Below are 18,175 nucleotides of genomic sequence, written 5' to 3' on the forward strand. Positions count from 1 at the left end.
TGTGTGCCTCTGACCTTCATATGTTCATTGATCTTTATGGCAAAGTTTATGATTTTAATCTGCTTTGCACAGGGCAAATAAATATGTGTTAATGGTATTTTGCTACTGTTTTTGATTTATACATGGGCTACTTTTAAAGCACACAAAATTCAACCGAGTGAAAAAGATGTATGAATCAAATACACTAAGTTTAAAAAATGGGTTTGTTGGACAAAAATGTCATGTGCATGAATACCTGTGTGCCTTGCCAGCCCTGCATGCCCAAACTGCATTTCTGTGATCCTGTGTTTCTGATTTTTGTCAACACACACACTAATTCCATGTGTGAAATTGCCTGAGGAACAATTTTTTAATAATCATAGGCTCTGGACCCTGTTCTGAACCAGGAGGAGTGCACCAAGTGTACTGCCCCTATTGTGGGTTTCATGCCTGGAGCGCGGTGGTGGCAGCATACCGCGATTGGTGAATTACAGTGGCAGGCTGGTTCCTGTGAGGCGTGAATACACACTTAGAAGCTCAGTCATGTGAAGTTCTGCTGCTGATGATGAATCTGGAATCCTGAACGCAACATTTGTTGTGCATGTTTGTATGTGTGTGTGTTATAGGATGCCATGCACAAGTGATACAGGCCCACAAGTTCGGATGCCCGGAGCAGCGAGTCGATCTTCTTGCGCTCACAATGTTATTTATGGCTCGAGCTCCCTTTAGTGGGCGTATGACAATACCGCGCTCCTGCTGTCCCAACGCCTTAAAAGTATACACCTCAGCTCGACTAGAGTGCTGGCGCATGTTCCCTAAGTGAACATCCAAAAAACAGGCCAGTCTGTAGGCACAACTTTAACATAAAATAATGACAGATGAATGAGCACAAATATGAACAGTATGTCTACAGGATAAGTTAACTAAGAGACACTCATGTCTTATTTGTGCTCTGCTGGGGCAAGAAAGAGGAGCATCGATGAGAGACAAGGACTCTTATGGCACATTGTGTTCTGATTAGTTGAAGTTGTGTTCGACTGCTATTCCTGGTGATTTCATGGGAAAGATCGTTTTTTGTTAACTGTTGAAGCATCTGTAGTCAAAATAAAGAGCGAAAGATGAGCATAATCCTCGCCGCCAGTCCTGACATAAGATTGGGTGGGAGTTGTTATATACTGGTTTTTTATATATATATATATATATATATATATATATATATATATATATATATATATATATATATATATATATATATGTATATATATGATCTCCTCCCATGGCTAGTGTTAGACGCTGTTAACAATGACATGCCCAAGTATTTTCCTTTCCCAAATCGCCACATAGAGCGCTGGAATGTTTCATGTGTCCCTTTTCAATGTATTAGTCGTTTTAACTTATTTATTCCAGAATTGTGCTTTAAATGCACTTTTGATTTAATCTATTTTTTAATTTTCACAGGACAGGAGAACCTCCTATCATATCCTTACTTGCGGGAAGGTTCCCTTGCGGAAATTCAGATCGGCTATTACATCTGACTTTCAGCAGTGCCAGTTGAGGATGTGGGCGGAGACAATTGAGAAATTGGGCGGATGAAGTGGGTGGAGCCAGGGCGGAAGTGGGTGGAGCCTCAGAAAAATATTTGAGCACCTGGACTTCATATTTTACAAATTAAGCACTGATATCAGTGTTTATTGCACTACAATCGATGATGAGATGTTGAATCTTATTTTATGGTCATATAATCTGAGATGTTTCTCTTATTAAAGATTCGAAAAAAATGATTTGGGATTTTAAAAAAAGTGTTTCAAAGGAAATTTTCCTTGCGATACAGGACAACACGTTTCACACTCTCCCACATATATTATATAGAGCGGGATAAAAGAGGGTTTGATGCACACACAGCTAGAACTCTCAACATTACACTTTCAATTATACCAAGGCCTTAACTTCACAACTCAGCAAAATATGTTAACGTTGAAATTGCTCGATGATTTACGGATTTCTTTATCTTAAATTGTTTTCTTCTTCAAAACATCAGTCTTCTGTACAATTAGAGATAGAAGTTATATATTAGGGTTGCATTCTTTATTATTTTGCACTTACCTTAAAACACAAAATAGATTGATGTTGGCATTATAAACAGAAAAATCAATGAAGACTGCTCGAGTTCCTCTGTCCAACCACAAATTTTCCTTCAGTGTTTGCAATGCTTCTGCACTCTGGTATTTAGTCATTTCGAGGTCTTTGTAATAGCCTGCTCCACTATAGCTCGTTATTTTGCCCCAATGTGATGATCCGCCGAGGTCATCTTCAGAGGAGTATCTCCAACTACAGAAAGCAAAATAAACACATAAATCTACATGAAATAGAGAGCCAGACATATTCCTCGTCATGGCCCACAACCTCGTCCGCTGATGTTTACTTTTGTGAGCCTGATTTATTTATTTATTTATTTTTATAGTGTTCTGTAGCTCAGTTAGTACGCTTTTCGTAGCACAGGAAAAAACGTAAATGCTTTGGATGTCAACGGGTTTCAGAGAACGTAAAAATAATGCATTTCAGATACAACATTTCATAGGAACAGATACATTTTTTTCTAAAAGCACATCTATGCAGGAGCGGTGTTTCAGGCGAGTGTTTGGGGTGTGGCAGTCACCCCCCAAATAAATGCATTATTGGCTTGGAAGTTGGGTCTGGGGGCACTGAGTTGGGTCTACGAGCTTTGTGTTGCTTTTTCTCCTCCTGAGTCAAGAATGGAAGACACTACAATGACCTTTGATGTAAAGGAGATCGAGAAAGTGACATAGATACCCATCTGGTTGCTGAACTACAAAATGTGAAACCAGATTACCTGAAATCGAGACCCTTCCCTGCTCCTGGAAGCTCAGCAATCCTAGGTACATATTTTATTTTACAGAGCCTCCATTTTCTTTATTATTAGTAATAATAAAGAAAAACATTACATATGAGTGCACTTTTAAATACGTGAGTCAAGGATATGCGCTGTACAGGTACCAATTATATTTTATTTAATAGACTGTAATGTTGCTCCATTTACAAAAAGAATCTAGGTCACGGTTAGGGTTTACATAGGGCAGTGATCTTCAAACTTTTTGATACCGGGACCCCCCCCATCAACATATTTTAGGCATAAGGACTCACTCTTGACAAAAATTTCTAGAACTTAGTATTCCTTATCATTGACAACGATAAATGTTCTCCAGAGAAACTGTCAATCTGTGTTTTCACCTCATTAGGGCCAGTTTAACACCCAAATATAGCAATAACAACAAAAAGGTAATCGGTACAGCTTTACAAAGGACCTTCTACAGAGTGACAACAGCTGTTGCTGCTTTTTAGTAACTTTTGAACCTTTGGAGTAAATATTTTTTGTTGTTAAAATTAGCATATTAAGTGGCAGATGATAGATTATGTGGAAAATGCGCAAATCTATAATGATGCTAAAATCGCTGTGGCCCCACAACCACATAATTCCAGTGGACCTTGGTATAGTAGCTGTAATGCATGGGCTGCAACTTTATTGCACGGCATTAGAGGAAAACCATACTATATTTCATGGGATGCTGATAGCTTGGCATTTACAGCTGCATGTAACTGGAGGTAGCTGAACTTCATTCATCATAATTAAAACATACGTACGTTTTTTAGGTCTCTCTCTGTTAGGTAGCTACATGTATAATATCGGGCTGCTTTTGTGAATAATAAATACATGCGCTATAATAAATAATAAAACCTCCATGCAAAAGTCTGTGTGAAACCAGAGAGCAGCAGAATTAAATTGTGATTGGTGCATTTGAGGATAGTGACTTGTGTATTTTTAGTGCTATGAAGCAACTGCCTGTGACAGAAAGCACTGTGAATATGTAAGGTTTTATTTTATACTTGCATTACACAAAGTATATGATAGACCACTACAAAATTAGCAAAATGTTTTATGATAAAATGGTGCTTCCAAAATGTAAAGGCTGCTTCATTTTTTATGGTGCTCTGGTTGTGCAAAGTGCAGACATATCTACGAGGCCTCCTAGATATAGTGTAAAGCAACGCAGTATAAGGTCGATGCGTTGCTTACACTGCATAAGGGGGGTTTCCATGGGGTTTGACACATTCCCAGATTTTCAACGAATCTGTAAACCTGAGGATGCGTCTAAACTGTACGCTGCCACAGGAGATGCGTAATAAGTAGAAATATCTTTATTTCTCCTCAATTGTTTTCATAAGCCTCCATGGGTTGTTAATGTGCAGGAAGGCATGCCTTCTTGCAAAACAACATCCTACCAATAATGCAGACACCCTTGCACCATGGTGCAAGGGTGTCTGCGTTGGTGCTAGGCACCAAATTGTGTGTAAGCAGAAAGGGCAGGAGTGCATGGTACTTATAAATACATTCTATTCCTGCTCTTTCGATTTGGCGTAGGGCAGTGCAGCAAAAAATACTTGCGGAGCAGCCCTACACCATTTCATTGTAAATGAGGCCCATAGATTTTAATAATATTCAGACTCTATGTAATGCAATTTTTTTACATAACTGTTGCTTCAACACATTCTCAGGGATAGTAAGCGCTATGTAAATACGACAATGACTTAATCTCCCGTGCCCAACAATAAAAAAAAATATGAATGTGTCCTTATGTAATGCAATTGGTGCTATGTAAAGCGCTCTGATACCCGATTCGTGTCAAGTTCGCACTATATAAAATTATGTAAAATAAATAGAAGAAATGAGAAGAAAGACTGTTCAATAAATAATACCTTTTTATTGAAAACGCCCGTCTCTCTATTCTCTGCATCCTGTGAAAGTAATCTGCACAACTGACTGAGTGAAATAGCTGTCTATTGTTTCACACAACTCTAGAGATTGACTCTTATTCTAAGGAGCAACGTTGTCATGTTTATGCGGTTGTTGGAAAACTGAATCCCTTCTTGTCTGAGCCAGGGAAGCTGATCACTTCCTATTCAGTCAAGAAAGTTTCCAGTGACCTCTGAGCTAGTTGTTACAAACCCAATTAAGTTTAACATAGTCAGTAGAGACCTGGAAGACCACACTTCTACGTCTACACTGCTGTTTATGTTATTCCAATGCGCAGGGCCTATAGGGAAAATAGGAACTACACTACAAAATAAAGATAAAAGCAAAAATGAAGAAGCAAAAGAAAGTGACAAATGCTAAAGTTGGCATCTGATTAGGGATGGGTAATTTTGTGATGGCTTTACAATGCCATCAGAGAGGGTATTGATGGAGCAAGGACTCGTAGAAAAGAGACTTGCTCGGACGCAATCCTCTCATGTAACTTCTAACCTTATATTAACTTTGTTTCGTTAAAATTAATATGTACAACATTACACTTACAAGAAGAGGAAGCTTGCCTATGTGTTTTACTAACAAATAACTCGAGTGAGATTGAGGAAAAAGAAATTTTACATGGCCAATGTGTCCCCTGCGTGTACCCCAACGTTTAGTGTATGTGCATGTCATCCATGCATTTTCCCTCTATGGCCTGCAATAATGATGCCTCTGCATTTGAGTCCCACATTAGGATGTCAGTCACCAAGTCCTCCATGAAAGAAACGTTAATATTGCACTGAGGCCCATGTGGCCTATGTGTTTGCATTTTGCACTTTTAAAATCAAGAAGAACCCATTTTGTGGCTCAGCCTGAGCCAGTCTCTGAATTAGGGTTTTCGGGCCTCCAGACACTCTGAGGGCTGCAGCTACGTATCCCTGACCTCGCATACTTTTGGCTAAGCTGAGAGGGGCCCAGCACGGTGTGCCAAGACAGTATTTTGGACAACAGTTATCTGCTTGCTCTACAGAATCACATTCCTGCCTGGTGAAGGAGGTAAACAGAACCCGTCTGCAGAGATAGGGCCTTGCCTTTCTGTCTCCGTTTAAGTGATTTGCAGAGCTTGCATCCATAGAAAGCTCAAGGCCCCCACGCAATGAACGAAGAAATATATGCCCACACTGGCTCTTGGTGATGAGCGACTGTTAAAAGTTAGGCTGCAAACGTCAACATTATCGGTGCCATCTTGCCCCCCCTTTCTCGAGCCCATTCGTGCGCGTAAGCGGCAGCCATTTTGAGCACCATGGCCTCCCTGCCCCTCGCTGATAGCCAGCGCGTCTCTCTCCCTCTCCTAACCTCGCAGGCATCCCCCGCACGCTGACTACCCCCGCTCTCACATGCCTTGGGCCATAAACCCCTCTTTAGCGCAGCTCTGTCTCGGAATCCCATCCTGTTCCCAGCGCGACACCTCCCACCATTCCTTTCATGGTCCCGGATCCTTTGATAAAACCCCCTTTCCTCTGCACCCGTTTGTCTCCCTCGTTCCCAGGCCGCCACCTGGCCCTGCGGATACTGTTTATTGCCCCCCGTACAGTAGGAAGCTTCCCCCATTAAAGGACCCTCGAATTGATCAAAGCCCCCACCCTATGAGATCCGATCAACCCCACACATTCCGTGAATCGGCGGAATGTCCAGCTGCGCGATAATCATCACCTGTTGTGACCAGGGTAGGGACTTCAACTGTAAATGTGTGTGGGAACGGGCCTGAAGGGGAGATTCGGAGGATGTCCTTTCATACATCAAAGCATTGCAAGAATGTGTTACATCCAATAAAGATCATAAACTTGTGTATAAGAGGCCAGGCCTCAGAGATGCGGTTAGAGCACCTCGAGAAGATACCCTGTTGTCTGATTTGATGTGTTCTGCTCCGTCGGAATAAAACTTCTGTTTCCTGCCTTCCAGTCTCCAGCGCCTGCCTCTTTGTTTGGTAAACTTGAGTGGGTATAGAGGCGGCTAACGCCGGGCAACTTCGGAAAAGGTCTTCTGCCTGTACCTTTTTCAACAATTGGCGTCCCAAACGTGGGGCCCATCAGCGACCAGTGGATCCAGTGGGAGAGGTCCTGACGACAGAGTGAACGACTGCAACGATCGGGAGTGCACCTGTCCGATAGACCCTCGTCTGACAGCCGATCATCCGAACTTCACTGGTTCCGAACAGACCTCTCTCGAGTGATCTACGGTCCTGACTGGGAACCATCAGGAGTGCCGCGAGGAATACGAAGAATAGAGGACGATCGGGCGCTGGATTCGGAAGACAAGAAACTGTCCATGCGGTCCGGGTAAGGTCGTGTAAACACGGCGAATTGCGAAATGATTGTTTGATTGTTTAGGAAAATACTAGTATTACTCTTTGATTGATTTGTTTGGAGATTCGCTGTCTGCAAACGGAGAAACAACAGGCTCTCTCTTTGCAAACAGTGAAGGATAGGTAAACGCAGCCGTCGTGCCTATCTTTCTCCCCCACTGATTAATTGATTGAACCCGAACTACTGTTCGCGGATTACTTTCTGGAGATTCTCTGTCTACAAACAGGAAAGAACAGGTTCCCTCTTTGCAGGTAGTGAAAGGGTAGGGAACGCAGACTTTTGCGTGCCTATTTATTCTCCCCACTGATTGTTTGATTGACCGAGCATTGACTGTTTGATATTGGTTCTTGAGGTATTCACTGCCTGCAAACAACGTAGAATAGAAATATTCTGTCTAGTCTTTGCACGCAGTGATAAGATAGGTAGTGCTGACTTTTTGTCCCCATTGTGATCCGTCATGCCTGTCTTCTCCCCACTGATTGGTAGCCTGTTTAGCCCGGACCGCTTATTAGAGATGAACCATCCGGCTCCACTGGAAGGCACCCCTAATAAGGACATGTTCATGAAGCATGGACTGATCGCTATAGCCTATAGCAAGCTGTGGCATAAATATACGAAAAAGGATCGAGAAAGTCAGTGGCCACTGATAGGATCCTTCGATGATGATAAAATGAACGCGCTAGAAACAGCCCTTGGTAAAAACAAGACAACGCCCACTATGCTTGATAGTTTCGGCATGTGGCGCAAAGAAACTGAACAACGTAAAAAGAAAACTGAGAGTAGGTTGGGAAAAGAGCTGCGAAAAGCAGCCCACCTAGCTGCTCAGAAACTAGAAGAAGAGATAAAAGAAAGAGAGGAAGCCAAACAGAAACTAGAAATAGAAACATCAAACCAGTGTCCGGTTAGAACGCCCCATACGCTCTATCCTGAATTACCCTCGAAACAACGAGCCAACGATGATCTGCTGTTAGGTCCTCCGATCATCTACATGCCCCCTCCATATGCCCCTTCCCAACTCTTAGCACAGCACCCACCACCCCCAGGTACAAGCGAGAGTAGTGCCACTGCTTAGGCCCCCACGGCCTCTGTGCCGGCCGAACTCCTTGTATTAGATACTACACAAACAACAACGTTAGGCGACCCCGAGACCCGAAGGGCCGGTTCTGCAAGAACAAACAGATTAAGCAAAGATGAGCGAGCAGGGATTGACAAGATAGCAAGGACACTGGTAGAAAGAAAGGAAGATGAAGAGTATATCACAGATATGTTTAACTCGTATACAGGAAGTCACAGACGACATTTTACCGTTCGACTGTGTTACCATGTCTTAAACGCATACGAGGACCGATATCGAGACAAAGGTCCCGGGAGCCTAACGACCCTGTACCGGAAGGTCGATATCGGGGATGAGAGCGAGTGTGATGTGACGGACCTCCTTATGCGTACGTTTGAGGTTTTCCGCCACCTCACTGAACAAGAATCGGAAACTAAAACCACGACATCCGTAGTGACCGAACCACAAACTGGGCAATCTAACGCCATCATGCCAATACGAGAAGCTGCCCCTTACTGGGTTCCTCCACAAGGTGAAGGGACTAACGATGATGCAAACCACAAAGATGCAAAAGGAAGGGTAGTGTACAACTGGGTCGACCAGCCATGGGACCGGCAAGAGATTCTGACATTCCGGAAATCTCTGCCTGATCTACGTAAAAACCCCACTGCCTTCTATACTGAGTTAGCTACAGCCCTAGGTTCAACGATTATGACCCTGGCTGACATCGACTTGTTTTTCGGGTTATGTCTACCAGCTGATGTGTGGAAGCAAATCCGGAAAGTCGACCACCTTGAGCTGTTTGGACATACCTGGTCACAACTCGATGGCATCGATAAGCAACGAGAACCTGGACAAAAGCCTTTGAAATCCATTTTAGACCTCCCAGAGAAAATCGTCCAGAAATTAAAAACCCTAATTCCAGAAAAGAAAGTGGACTGGTCGATAGTAACGGCCTGTCGCCAGAAACCCCAGGAGGATGTATCGGACTACTTCTCCCGGTTCGAAACGGTGTTCTCCGATTACAGCGGCCAGGACATGACCACTGCAACCGGACACCATCTGTTTGTCCAGAATTATGTTAAGGGTCTATCACCAGAGGTCTCCCAGAAACTGCAGGCCAGCGAGAGTAGTTGGGCAGCCTCCAAACCTACGGCTATCCTCCAAATGGCCCAATATTACGAACATCAGAAAAATGAAATCGATAGAGCCACAGAGAAAAAGAAGAAAGATTTGAAAGAGAGGGTGATGATCGCACAACTGCAAGGGGTGACTATAGGACGTGACCAATACAGGGGAAACTATCAGATGAACGTCCCTAAGACTGCACCTCCCAAGGACCGTACTTCGACTCCCCACATTGGACGTACAGACATTAGAGAGGACCAGTGCGCTTTTTGTAAAGGAACTGGCCATTGGAAATCCCAATGCCCGATCCTTTTGGAAATAATCAGAAACAAAGACCCCAAGGACATAGCAAGTGGACCGAGAAATAAGGGACAGCAGCGAGGGCCCTCAAATGACACGACTAATGACAGATCAGGCAGACCAAATACATTTGATCGACCCAGACAGAACCAATGCCAGCAATCTGACTATGATGACGCCCACGACTTTGCATAGGACTGCCAAGGGCAAGGGAGGGATCCAGTCGAGCTCTATGTTGACCAGCAAGGCCCTTACGTCACTGCTAGGTCTTGGGTACAAAGTCTCCATTTCTGGTAGACACTGGCGCAACACGTAGTGCGTTATCTAAACGACTGATTCCAAGGGCACCCTTGTCTGGCTCACTCATAACATCGACAGGTTTCGATGGAACGCCCTCCACTAACCCTTTGTCCGCCCCGATCCTCTTCGACTTAGAGAACAACACTACTGACACCACGTTTTTGCTTTCCTCCAATAGCCCTGACGCCATTATGGGACTTGACTTATTGAAACACTTCCGAGCGACAATTAGATGTTCTCAAGACGGAGTTCGAGTTTTCCTTTACGACAACCCCGTCCTGCTTAGACATTGCCCTCCCCGATGCATGTTTTCCATCACTGACGCTGACATATCCCTGCTTGACACTCTGCCTCCACATCTGTGGGCCAAGACGGATTCGGACGTAGGGCGCATGATGATTGACCCAGTGCACATTACTGTCCGACCAGACGCAACACTCCCAAAACTTCCACAATATCGGATATCGCCCGAGGGCGAGAAGGCATTGGTAAAGATTATTCAGTCACTGATAGACGCAGGAGTGGTAGAGGAAGTGGTTAGCAACGTTTGCAACAGCCCTATCTTGCCCATCATCAAGAAACTGGGAGAGGGAGATGAGAAAGCATACCGCTTTATCATTGACCTTCGAGAGATCAGCAAAGTGGTGGTACCCCAGTACCCCGTGGTCTCAGACATCACCACCATCCTGACTTTGATTCCTTCTACTGCCACCACCTTCACTGTCATTGACCTCAAAAACGCATTCTTTTCCATTCCCATCCACCCAGACAGCCGATATCTCTTCGGCTTCACCCTAAAAGCCCGCTCATATAGGTTCTGCCGAGCACCCCAGGGCTACACAGAAAGCCCTAGCATCTACAGCCAGGCCCTCAAGAGACAACTGGATCAAGTCCAGTTACCCGATGGAGTGGTGTTAGTGCAATATGTCGATGACATCCTTTTGGCAGCCGACACCACCCCATTAGCAGTTATAGCCACCATTCAACTCCTGCACTTCCTTGCGGAAAATGGCCACAAGGTCTCCAAGAAGAAGTTGCAATTCTGCCAACCCCAGGTCACTTACTTAGGCCACCTTTTGTCCAAAGACGGAAGGAAACTCACTCCTGACCGGATCCAAACCATTCTCGAAACTCCTGTCCCTAATACTCAGAAACAGGTTCGCTCCCTACTAGGTCTCACCTCCTTCTGCCGACAGTGGTTACCGAACTTTAGCCTCATTGTGAAACCGCTGCTTTCTCTGCTAGCCAAAGACGTCCCCTTCCCACTCCCTTGGACCCCTGAATGCCAAACCTCCTTCACGGAACTACGAGATGCCCTTTGTTCGGCCCCTGTCCTAGGTACCCCCGATTACACAAAGCCCTTCTCCCTTTACACTCACGAAAGGGAGGGGTGCGCTTTATCTGTCCTGACCCAGTCCATTGGCCCAAAGCAACGACCGTGCGCTTACTTCTCTGCCACTCTTGACCCTGTAGCCAGAGCCCTGCCTGCCTGCCTTCGAGCTGTAGCTGCCGCTGCAATCTCTATCCGACAGAGTGAGGGGATCGTGCTCTCGAATCCCCGCACGGTACTGGTACCCCATGCGGTTGACACCCTCCTGAACCAAACCAAGACGCAACACCTGACGAGTGCACGACTGACTGGATACGAATTGACTTTGCTTGCACCCCATATCACCCTGAAAAGATGCACCACACTGAACCCAGCAACTCTGTTACCCTTACCAGAGAACGATCCCAACGTGCACCCTGTACATGACTGCGTGACTCTTACGGACGAACAGACTAGAAGTAGGGTTGACCTCAGAGACACAGCTTTTCCTGACCCTGACGGAGAGCTGTGGGTGGACGGTTCTTGCATCAAACTCCCCGATGGCACCACTTCAGCTGCCTATGCGGTCACCACGGCTCGAACCGTAGTCGAGACAGCCCGCATCACGCAACGATCTGCCCAGGCAGCGGAACTGATTGCCCTGACACGAGCCTGCATTCTAGCAGCAGGAACCACAGCGAACATTTACACTGACAGCCAGTACGCCTTCGGGGTGGTTCACCATTTTGGGCTCCTTTGGAGAGAAAGGGGATTCTTGACCTCACACGGCACCCCCATCTTGCATGGAGATCTAGTCTCCGCCTTGATCGAAGCTGTCCTTCTCCCCAAGAGGCTTGCGGTCATTAAATGCCAGGCACACAAGAAGGTGACAGACATTATTGGACAGGGAAACGCACTAGCCGACATCACTGCCCGAACGACAGCCGAAAATAGGACGACAACACGTATGTACGTGACCAGGTCACAAGCAGAAAAATGGACTGACGCTAGGGACACTATTAGAGACATTCAAATGGCTAGCACACAACACGAACTGACTGAATGGACACGGGTGGGATTAAAAGATGACGAAGGCTGCTGGCGGACAAAAGACACAAACAAATGGTTGCTACCTGACTCGTACCTGATTCCCATACTGACTATGGCACACTCCCCTGCCCACATAGGTTCAGCCCCCATGATTGAACTTGTCTCCAGAGTTTGGCACAATGATAAAATCACAGACTCTGCCAAACGTCTGGTCCAACAATGCTTGAAATGCCTGCAACACAACCCCGGGAAAGGAACTGTAGTACCCCGGGGAGGGTTTGGGGTCCCAAATCACCCGTTTGAAGTCCTGCAGATGGACTACATCCAGCTAGACAGATGCCAAGGCCTGAAATATGTACTTGTAGTAGTATGCGCATTTAGCAAATGGGTGGAAGCATACCCAACCCGTGACAACACTGCTATGGCCACTGCAAAAGTACTATTAAAGGAATTTTTATGGAGCGACAATGGCCCCCACTTAATAGCCGAAGTCATCCAGCTCATCATAAAGGGGCTGGGCATCAAGCAGAAGTTCCATGCAGTCTTTCACCCCCAGTCTGCGGGTCTCGTTGAGTGACACAATGCCACCCTAAAGCTCAAATTGGCCAAGATAGTGGCTACCACGGGTCTGAAATGGCCAGACGCCCTCCCACTGGCATTGCTATCGATGCGTTCCACCCCCACCAAACACCACTTGACTCCTTACGAAGTTGTTTTTGGTCGGCCCATGAGTGTCTGGTCTGCACCGAAACCAACTTCCATTCATGACGTCCCGGACGTCCTAATGTCTGATTATCTGTATAAATTGACTGAAACTCTGTCTGTCATTCATCAGCAGGTGCAGCAGGCCATCCCCGATGCTTCCAGGGGTCCGGGTCACGCCATCCAACTTGGAGATTTCGTGCTGATCCGAAATTTTCAGCGAACGAAAAGTCTGGAACCCAGGTGGACAGGCCCCTGGCAAGTGCTGCTCACCACCCGGACGGCTCTTCGTGTGGAGGGGAAACGGCACTGCCTGCACGCGCACCACTTCAAGAAGGTCTCCTCGACCTTGACCACAACAGAAAACATCGACAACCAAGAAGAGCTCCTAAACAAGGACCGACCGTCACTAGCCTGCTATCCTGATTCCGAAGCCCTTGAACTTGCAAAATTCTCTGATCCTACTGTGCCATCCAAAGAAGGGTATTTCCTGAGACGAAAGGAGGGAGCTTCGGCTAAGTGGACCACGGACTAAGTTAAACCTCAGAACGGTGACCTAAACACCACCAAGGGTCACCCGGAGAGACGCTAAACGAAGTCTGTGGTTCTGCCCGCTACCGAGCACCTTGAAGATGATGGAAGCGCCAAATAAGAGGATGATGGAAGCGCCAAATAAGAAAATGATGGAAGCAACAGGAAATACCCACTACAGAAACCCGAAAGCAGGCAGACTCCACAGCTCAAAGACAATTGCACTTTTCATCACGATCCTTTTCTGCCTTCTCCTCATGACCACGCTCTGGATCGTGGAAGAAAATGCACCTGCTCACAAAACATTCCTGACCACTGCTCAGCCTACCACCATGAAGGAACATTACCTGATTTCGCTCTCTCCTCAACTCAGAGAGAGGCGAAAGGAATTTTGGAATAACTCCTTTGTACAGTTGCTGCACCAGCACAATCTTGCCACCAACGCCACCAACTGTTGGATCTGTGGGTTGCTACCTCACGCCACTGGACACTCGATACCATTCATCCCTTCACCCTTCTCAGTTCACGGCTCTTGCCTTGCTTGGCTGATCCTCTTGCAAGAAAGCTATAAGGACAATGCCACCTCCAGCAAAACTGTAACGCATTTCTTCCACGAGGTCTGGCGAAACAAAACAAAGACACACTTCTGCCCGCAGACCTCCAACGACTCAATCCACATGGACATCCCTGCTAAAGAACGAATTGAAATGCAGGTGTTCAACAATCCAACCAGACCCACCTTCTCCTACCTGCGGAAACGAACGGCTGCCACTCTGACTGTGGCCCTGTCAGTCATCAACGTCACAGGCCACATGTGCATAGAAGGGCTTGGGACACAGCTGGTAGGCCGCAGTGCTTGCCGTTTTACCAGAACTTTGGACTCCACTGATCCACCTTCCTTTGTGTCGTCCCCAAATATGTATTTTGTCTGGGGCACAAAAGCTTACACCTGGCTCCCCAAAGGCTGGGGGGGGCACTTGTTTCATCTCCTTCATCCTTCCTCCGACTTATGTGGCTCCAGCGAATCATCATAGACAAAAACGAGCCAAGGACATTGAACAAGCCGACTCAACAGGAGCGCAGTTCCTCGATGCTATGAAGGGACTTGTTCCACTCTGGGGCCCGATGGCAAACAGCCGTGCCATCCGGCATCTGACTCAGGCAGTTGAGACAACAATGAACATCACAGCTGGTATCCTTGCTAACAACACCGCCGAACTTCAAGCGGTCCGCTTGGCGGCCCTCCAGAACCGCCTTGTCCTAGATGTGGTTCTTGCGGACCGTGGTGGAGCATGCCGAATTATTGGGTCCAGCTGCTGTACATACATACCGGACAACTCACCCTCGGTGTATAAAGCCATCGAACATCTTCACAGACTCTCTTCAGAAGTCCACCAGGAACAGGAAGAATGGTCTCTTGGTGGTTGGTTCTGGAACACCGTTAAGAACTGGGGCTGGAGACTGTTCACCATTATCCTGATTCCTGTAGTTTTGATATGTGGTCTATGCTTAGGAATTCAATGTCTGCCACCCCTGTGTTCATTATGTACAAATTGTATTTGCCCTAAGACTGTGGACTTTGGAAACGAACGCATGGGAGCATTATATGATGCCGAGGTTAGGAATTTGATGAAGATTGACATTGAGTAGGCAAGTTGGCTAGATATGTTGAAAAGGGAGGACTGTTAAAAGTTAGGCTGCAAACGTCAACATTATCGGCGCCATCTTGCCCCCCCTTTCTCGAGCCCATTCGTGCGCGTAAGCGGCAGCCATTTTGAGCAACATGGCCTCCCTGCCCCTCGCTGATAGCCAGCGCGTCTCTCTCCCTATCCTAACCTCGCAGGCATCCCCCGCACGCTGACTACCCCCGCTCTCACATGCCTTGGGCCATAAACCCCTCTTTAGCGCAGCTCTGTCTCGGAATCCCATCCTGTTCCCAGCGCGACACCTCCCACCATTCCTTTCATGGTCCCGGATCCTTTGATAAAACCCCCTTTCCTCTGCACCCGTTTGTCTCCCTCGTTCCCAGGCCGCCACCTGGCCCTGCGGATACTGTTTATTGCCCCCCCCCCGTACAGTAGGAAGCTTCCCCCATTAAAGGACCCTCGAATTGATCAAAGCCCCCACCCTATGAGATCCGGTCAACCCCACACATTCCGTGAATCGGCGGAATGTCCAGCTGCGCGATAATCATCACCTGTTGTGACCAGGGTAGGGACTTCAACTGTAAATGTGTGTGGGAACGGGCCTGAAGGGGAGATTCGGAGGATGTCCTTTCATACATCAAAGCATTGCAAGAATGTGTTACATGCAATAAAGATCATAAACTTGTGTATAAGAGGCCAGGCCTCAGAGATGCGGTTAGAGCACCTCGAGAAGATACCCTGTTGTCTGATTTGATGTGTTCTGCTCCGTCGGAATAAAACTTCTGTTTCCTGCCTTCCAGTCTCCAGCGCCTGCCTCTTTGTTTGGTAAACTTGAGTGGGTATAGAGGCGGCTAACGCCGGGCAACTTCGGAAAAGGTCTTCTGCCTGTACCTTTTTCAACACGACCTTTGCTTCAGATAATACATCCCGGATTTAAGATATCAGACGTGCTGGTTGCCCTGACACTGAAGGCCTCCCTACCAGGCCGAAAGTCAGCTTCCCCCCAGTTACACGTCAATTGCACGTCATGATCAAGTTGCGCACACAAGAAGGGCAAAGGTTCCAGCTGGCCATGCAACCCCCCTCCATGTATCCACCCACCTATGACTCACCTATGACTCCTCAAGTGAACGCCCTCATAAACGCCCACATGCTCTTATCTCTCTTTCTTTTGCTCTGCCTGGAGCGCTCCTCCTATGTACGAAATTGAATGTATAAATATTGTACTCTGTGAATAAATTTTAGAAGACCCTTCCTGAACCTTAGTGGTGATGGAACCGATTCTCCCCTAACTCGAGTTATTGAAATAAAGCCCTTTTGAATCGGACACCACGGACTCTGCCTCTCATTATATGCATGACCCTTTGTTTATTTATAAAAATTATGACAGGGTAATACTTTATTTACCACATAAATCTGGCGCCCGAATAGGGACAAATCCCCTTCCCCACGCGCCGGAGATGTAGGTCCAGCCCTTGCCCCCTTCTACAGCCGTGACGGACTTCAAAGTGTACACGCCAGCGGGACTTCCCGCTTACGCCCTCAGGCCCACGGAGGAGACGGACTGCGACCAGGCATCCACACGAGGCGGTGAGGATCGCGGATCATCCCAACCAGAGCCCAATCCGTGAGAGAGCAAGGTCCGAGGTTTCCAGAGGTCCACCTGTTCCGCGCATGCGCAGTATCAAGTTTCCGAGGCCTTCAAGTCCTGCTTCCCGGTGAGTACCACTATGGGGAATGCATAACGATTAAAGACGGGTTCATTTCTATGAACACGGTCAAGACGTGTCCGTTCATACGAACACGGTAAAGACGGGCTCACGGTAAACGTGAGCACGGTAAAGAAGTGTCTCTTTAAGAGACCGGTATGGTTGTACTGTATTCCAGTGCATAAAGTTAACTGTTTTCAAGTACATGGTTTACTCCATGTATCTAGTTAAACTGTATCTGTTTTAGTGTTCTAGTGTTTTAGTGTGAATGATTGTTTCAGTCAGTCAGTCTATTTTGGTGTGTATTGTGTTTTCATTACGTTGGTTTCAACATGCCATTGTTTTCGAAATTACGTCAGATAGGGACCAGAAAAGGAATACTAGAAGAGCCAGTTAACATCCCGCATAGAGACACACCTGGTCATTATATGTATAATAAGCACGGGCTAGATGCCATATTGTATTTAGACTTATGGGTAGATTACACGAAGGATTTAGAGGAAAAGTACAGATGGCCTGCCTCAGGAACGTGGGATTCTGAATGCATTATGAGAGTAGAGGAAGTGCTATGGAAAAAGAAATAAAGACCCTCTCAGAAAGATGCCATTGAGTTATGGCGCAAAGAGTCACATAGGAGAACAGAGAAAGAATTCCACCAAGCAGAGAGAAGTAAACAAGCAGCGGAAAAAGCCAAAGAAAAAGAACTGTGGGAGGAGGGGGAACGGGTCAAAGCAGAACAGGCTGATAGAGAAAGACATGCCGTCGTTACTGGTATTTATCCCGTCCTCTCAGAAGAACTAGCTAGAGTGACCCCCTCAGAAACACCCCGTAGGTCGCGAACGCCACCACCTGTACCCTATAGAGTACGTAGAATAAAGCCGACAGCATCAGAGGCTTTTATTTCCTCCTATCTAAAAGAGCCCGCTCCGGACTACGCAAACGCAGACTTCCCTCCGCCCCCACCAGCAGATCAGCTCCAACAGCTCCAGCAGCTCGTGAAAGACGACGTAGGGCCCGGGGCAATAGGGGGAGGGGGGCCTACTGTAGATGTAGCAATCCCCCACTGTATATACGATCCAGAACCAGGAAAGGGCTCGATGCTCGTGATTTCACTAAGACTAAGACAGGCCGTCGCATATTTGGACACATTGCCAGATATGAAAGAACATCTAGATAAAATATACTGTTTCATTAGGTCGGGGGAGGGACCCGAGAGTATAGCACAAGCCATGCAACACAGAAAGGTAGGGGTTAAGAACTACATCCTCCGTTTTTATGATTAACTGCCTGATCAGGG

At 46.7% G+C, this 18,175-nt stretch overlaps 1 protein-coding gene across 1 annotated transcript in view; it reads right to left on the reverse strand.

The window, feature by feature from the left end:
- The window catches only part of LOC147711417 (polycystin-2-like protein 1), a 3,079,390-nt gene that overhangs the window by 2,322,497 nt on the left and 738,718 nt on the right, over positions 1–18,175 (reverse strand). The window contains 1 exon segment of the mRNA XM_086920165.1: positions 2,083–2,307. Coding sequence (XP_086776291.1) covers positions 2,083–2,307 — 225 coding nt within the window.

The sequence above is a fragment of the Lissotriton vulgaris genome, chromosome 5 (genome assembly GCF_964263255.1).
Source record: "Lissotriton vulgaris chromosome 5, aLisVul1.2, whole genome shotgun sequence".
Taxonomy (NCBI): domain Eukaryota; kingdom Metazoa; phylum Chordata; class Amphibia; order Caudata; family Salamandridae; genus Lissotriton; species Lissotriton vulgaris.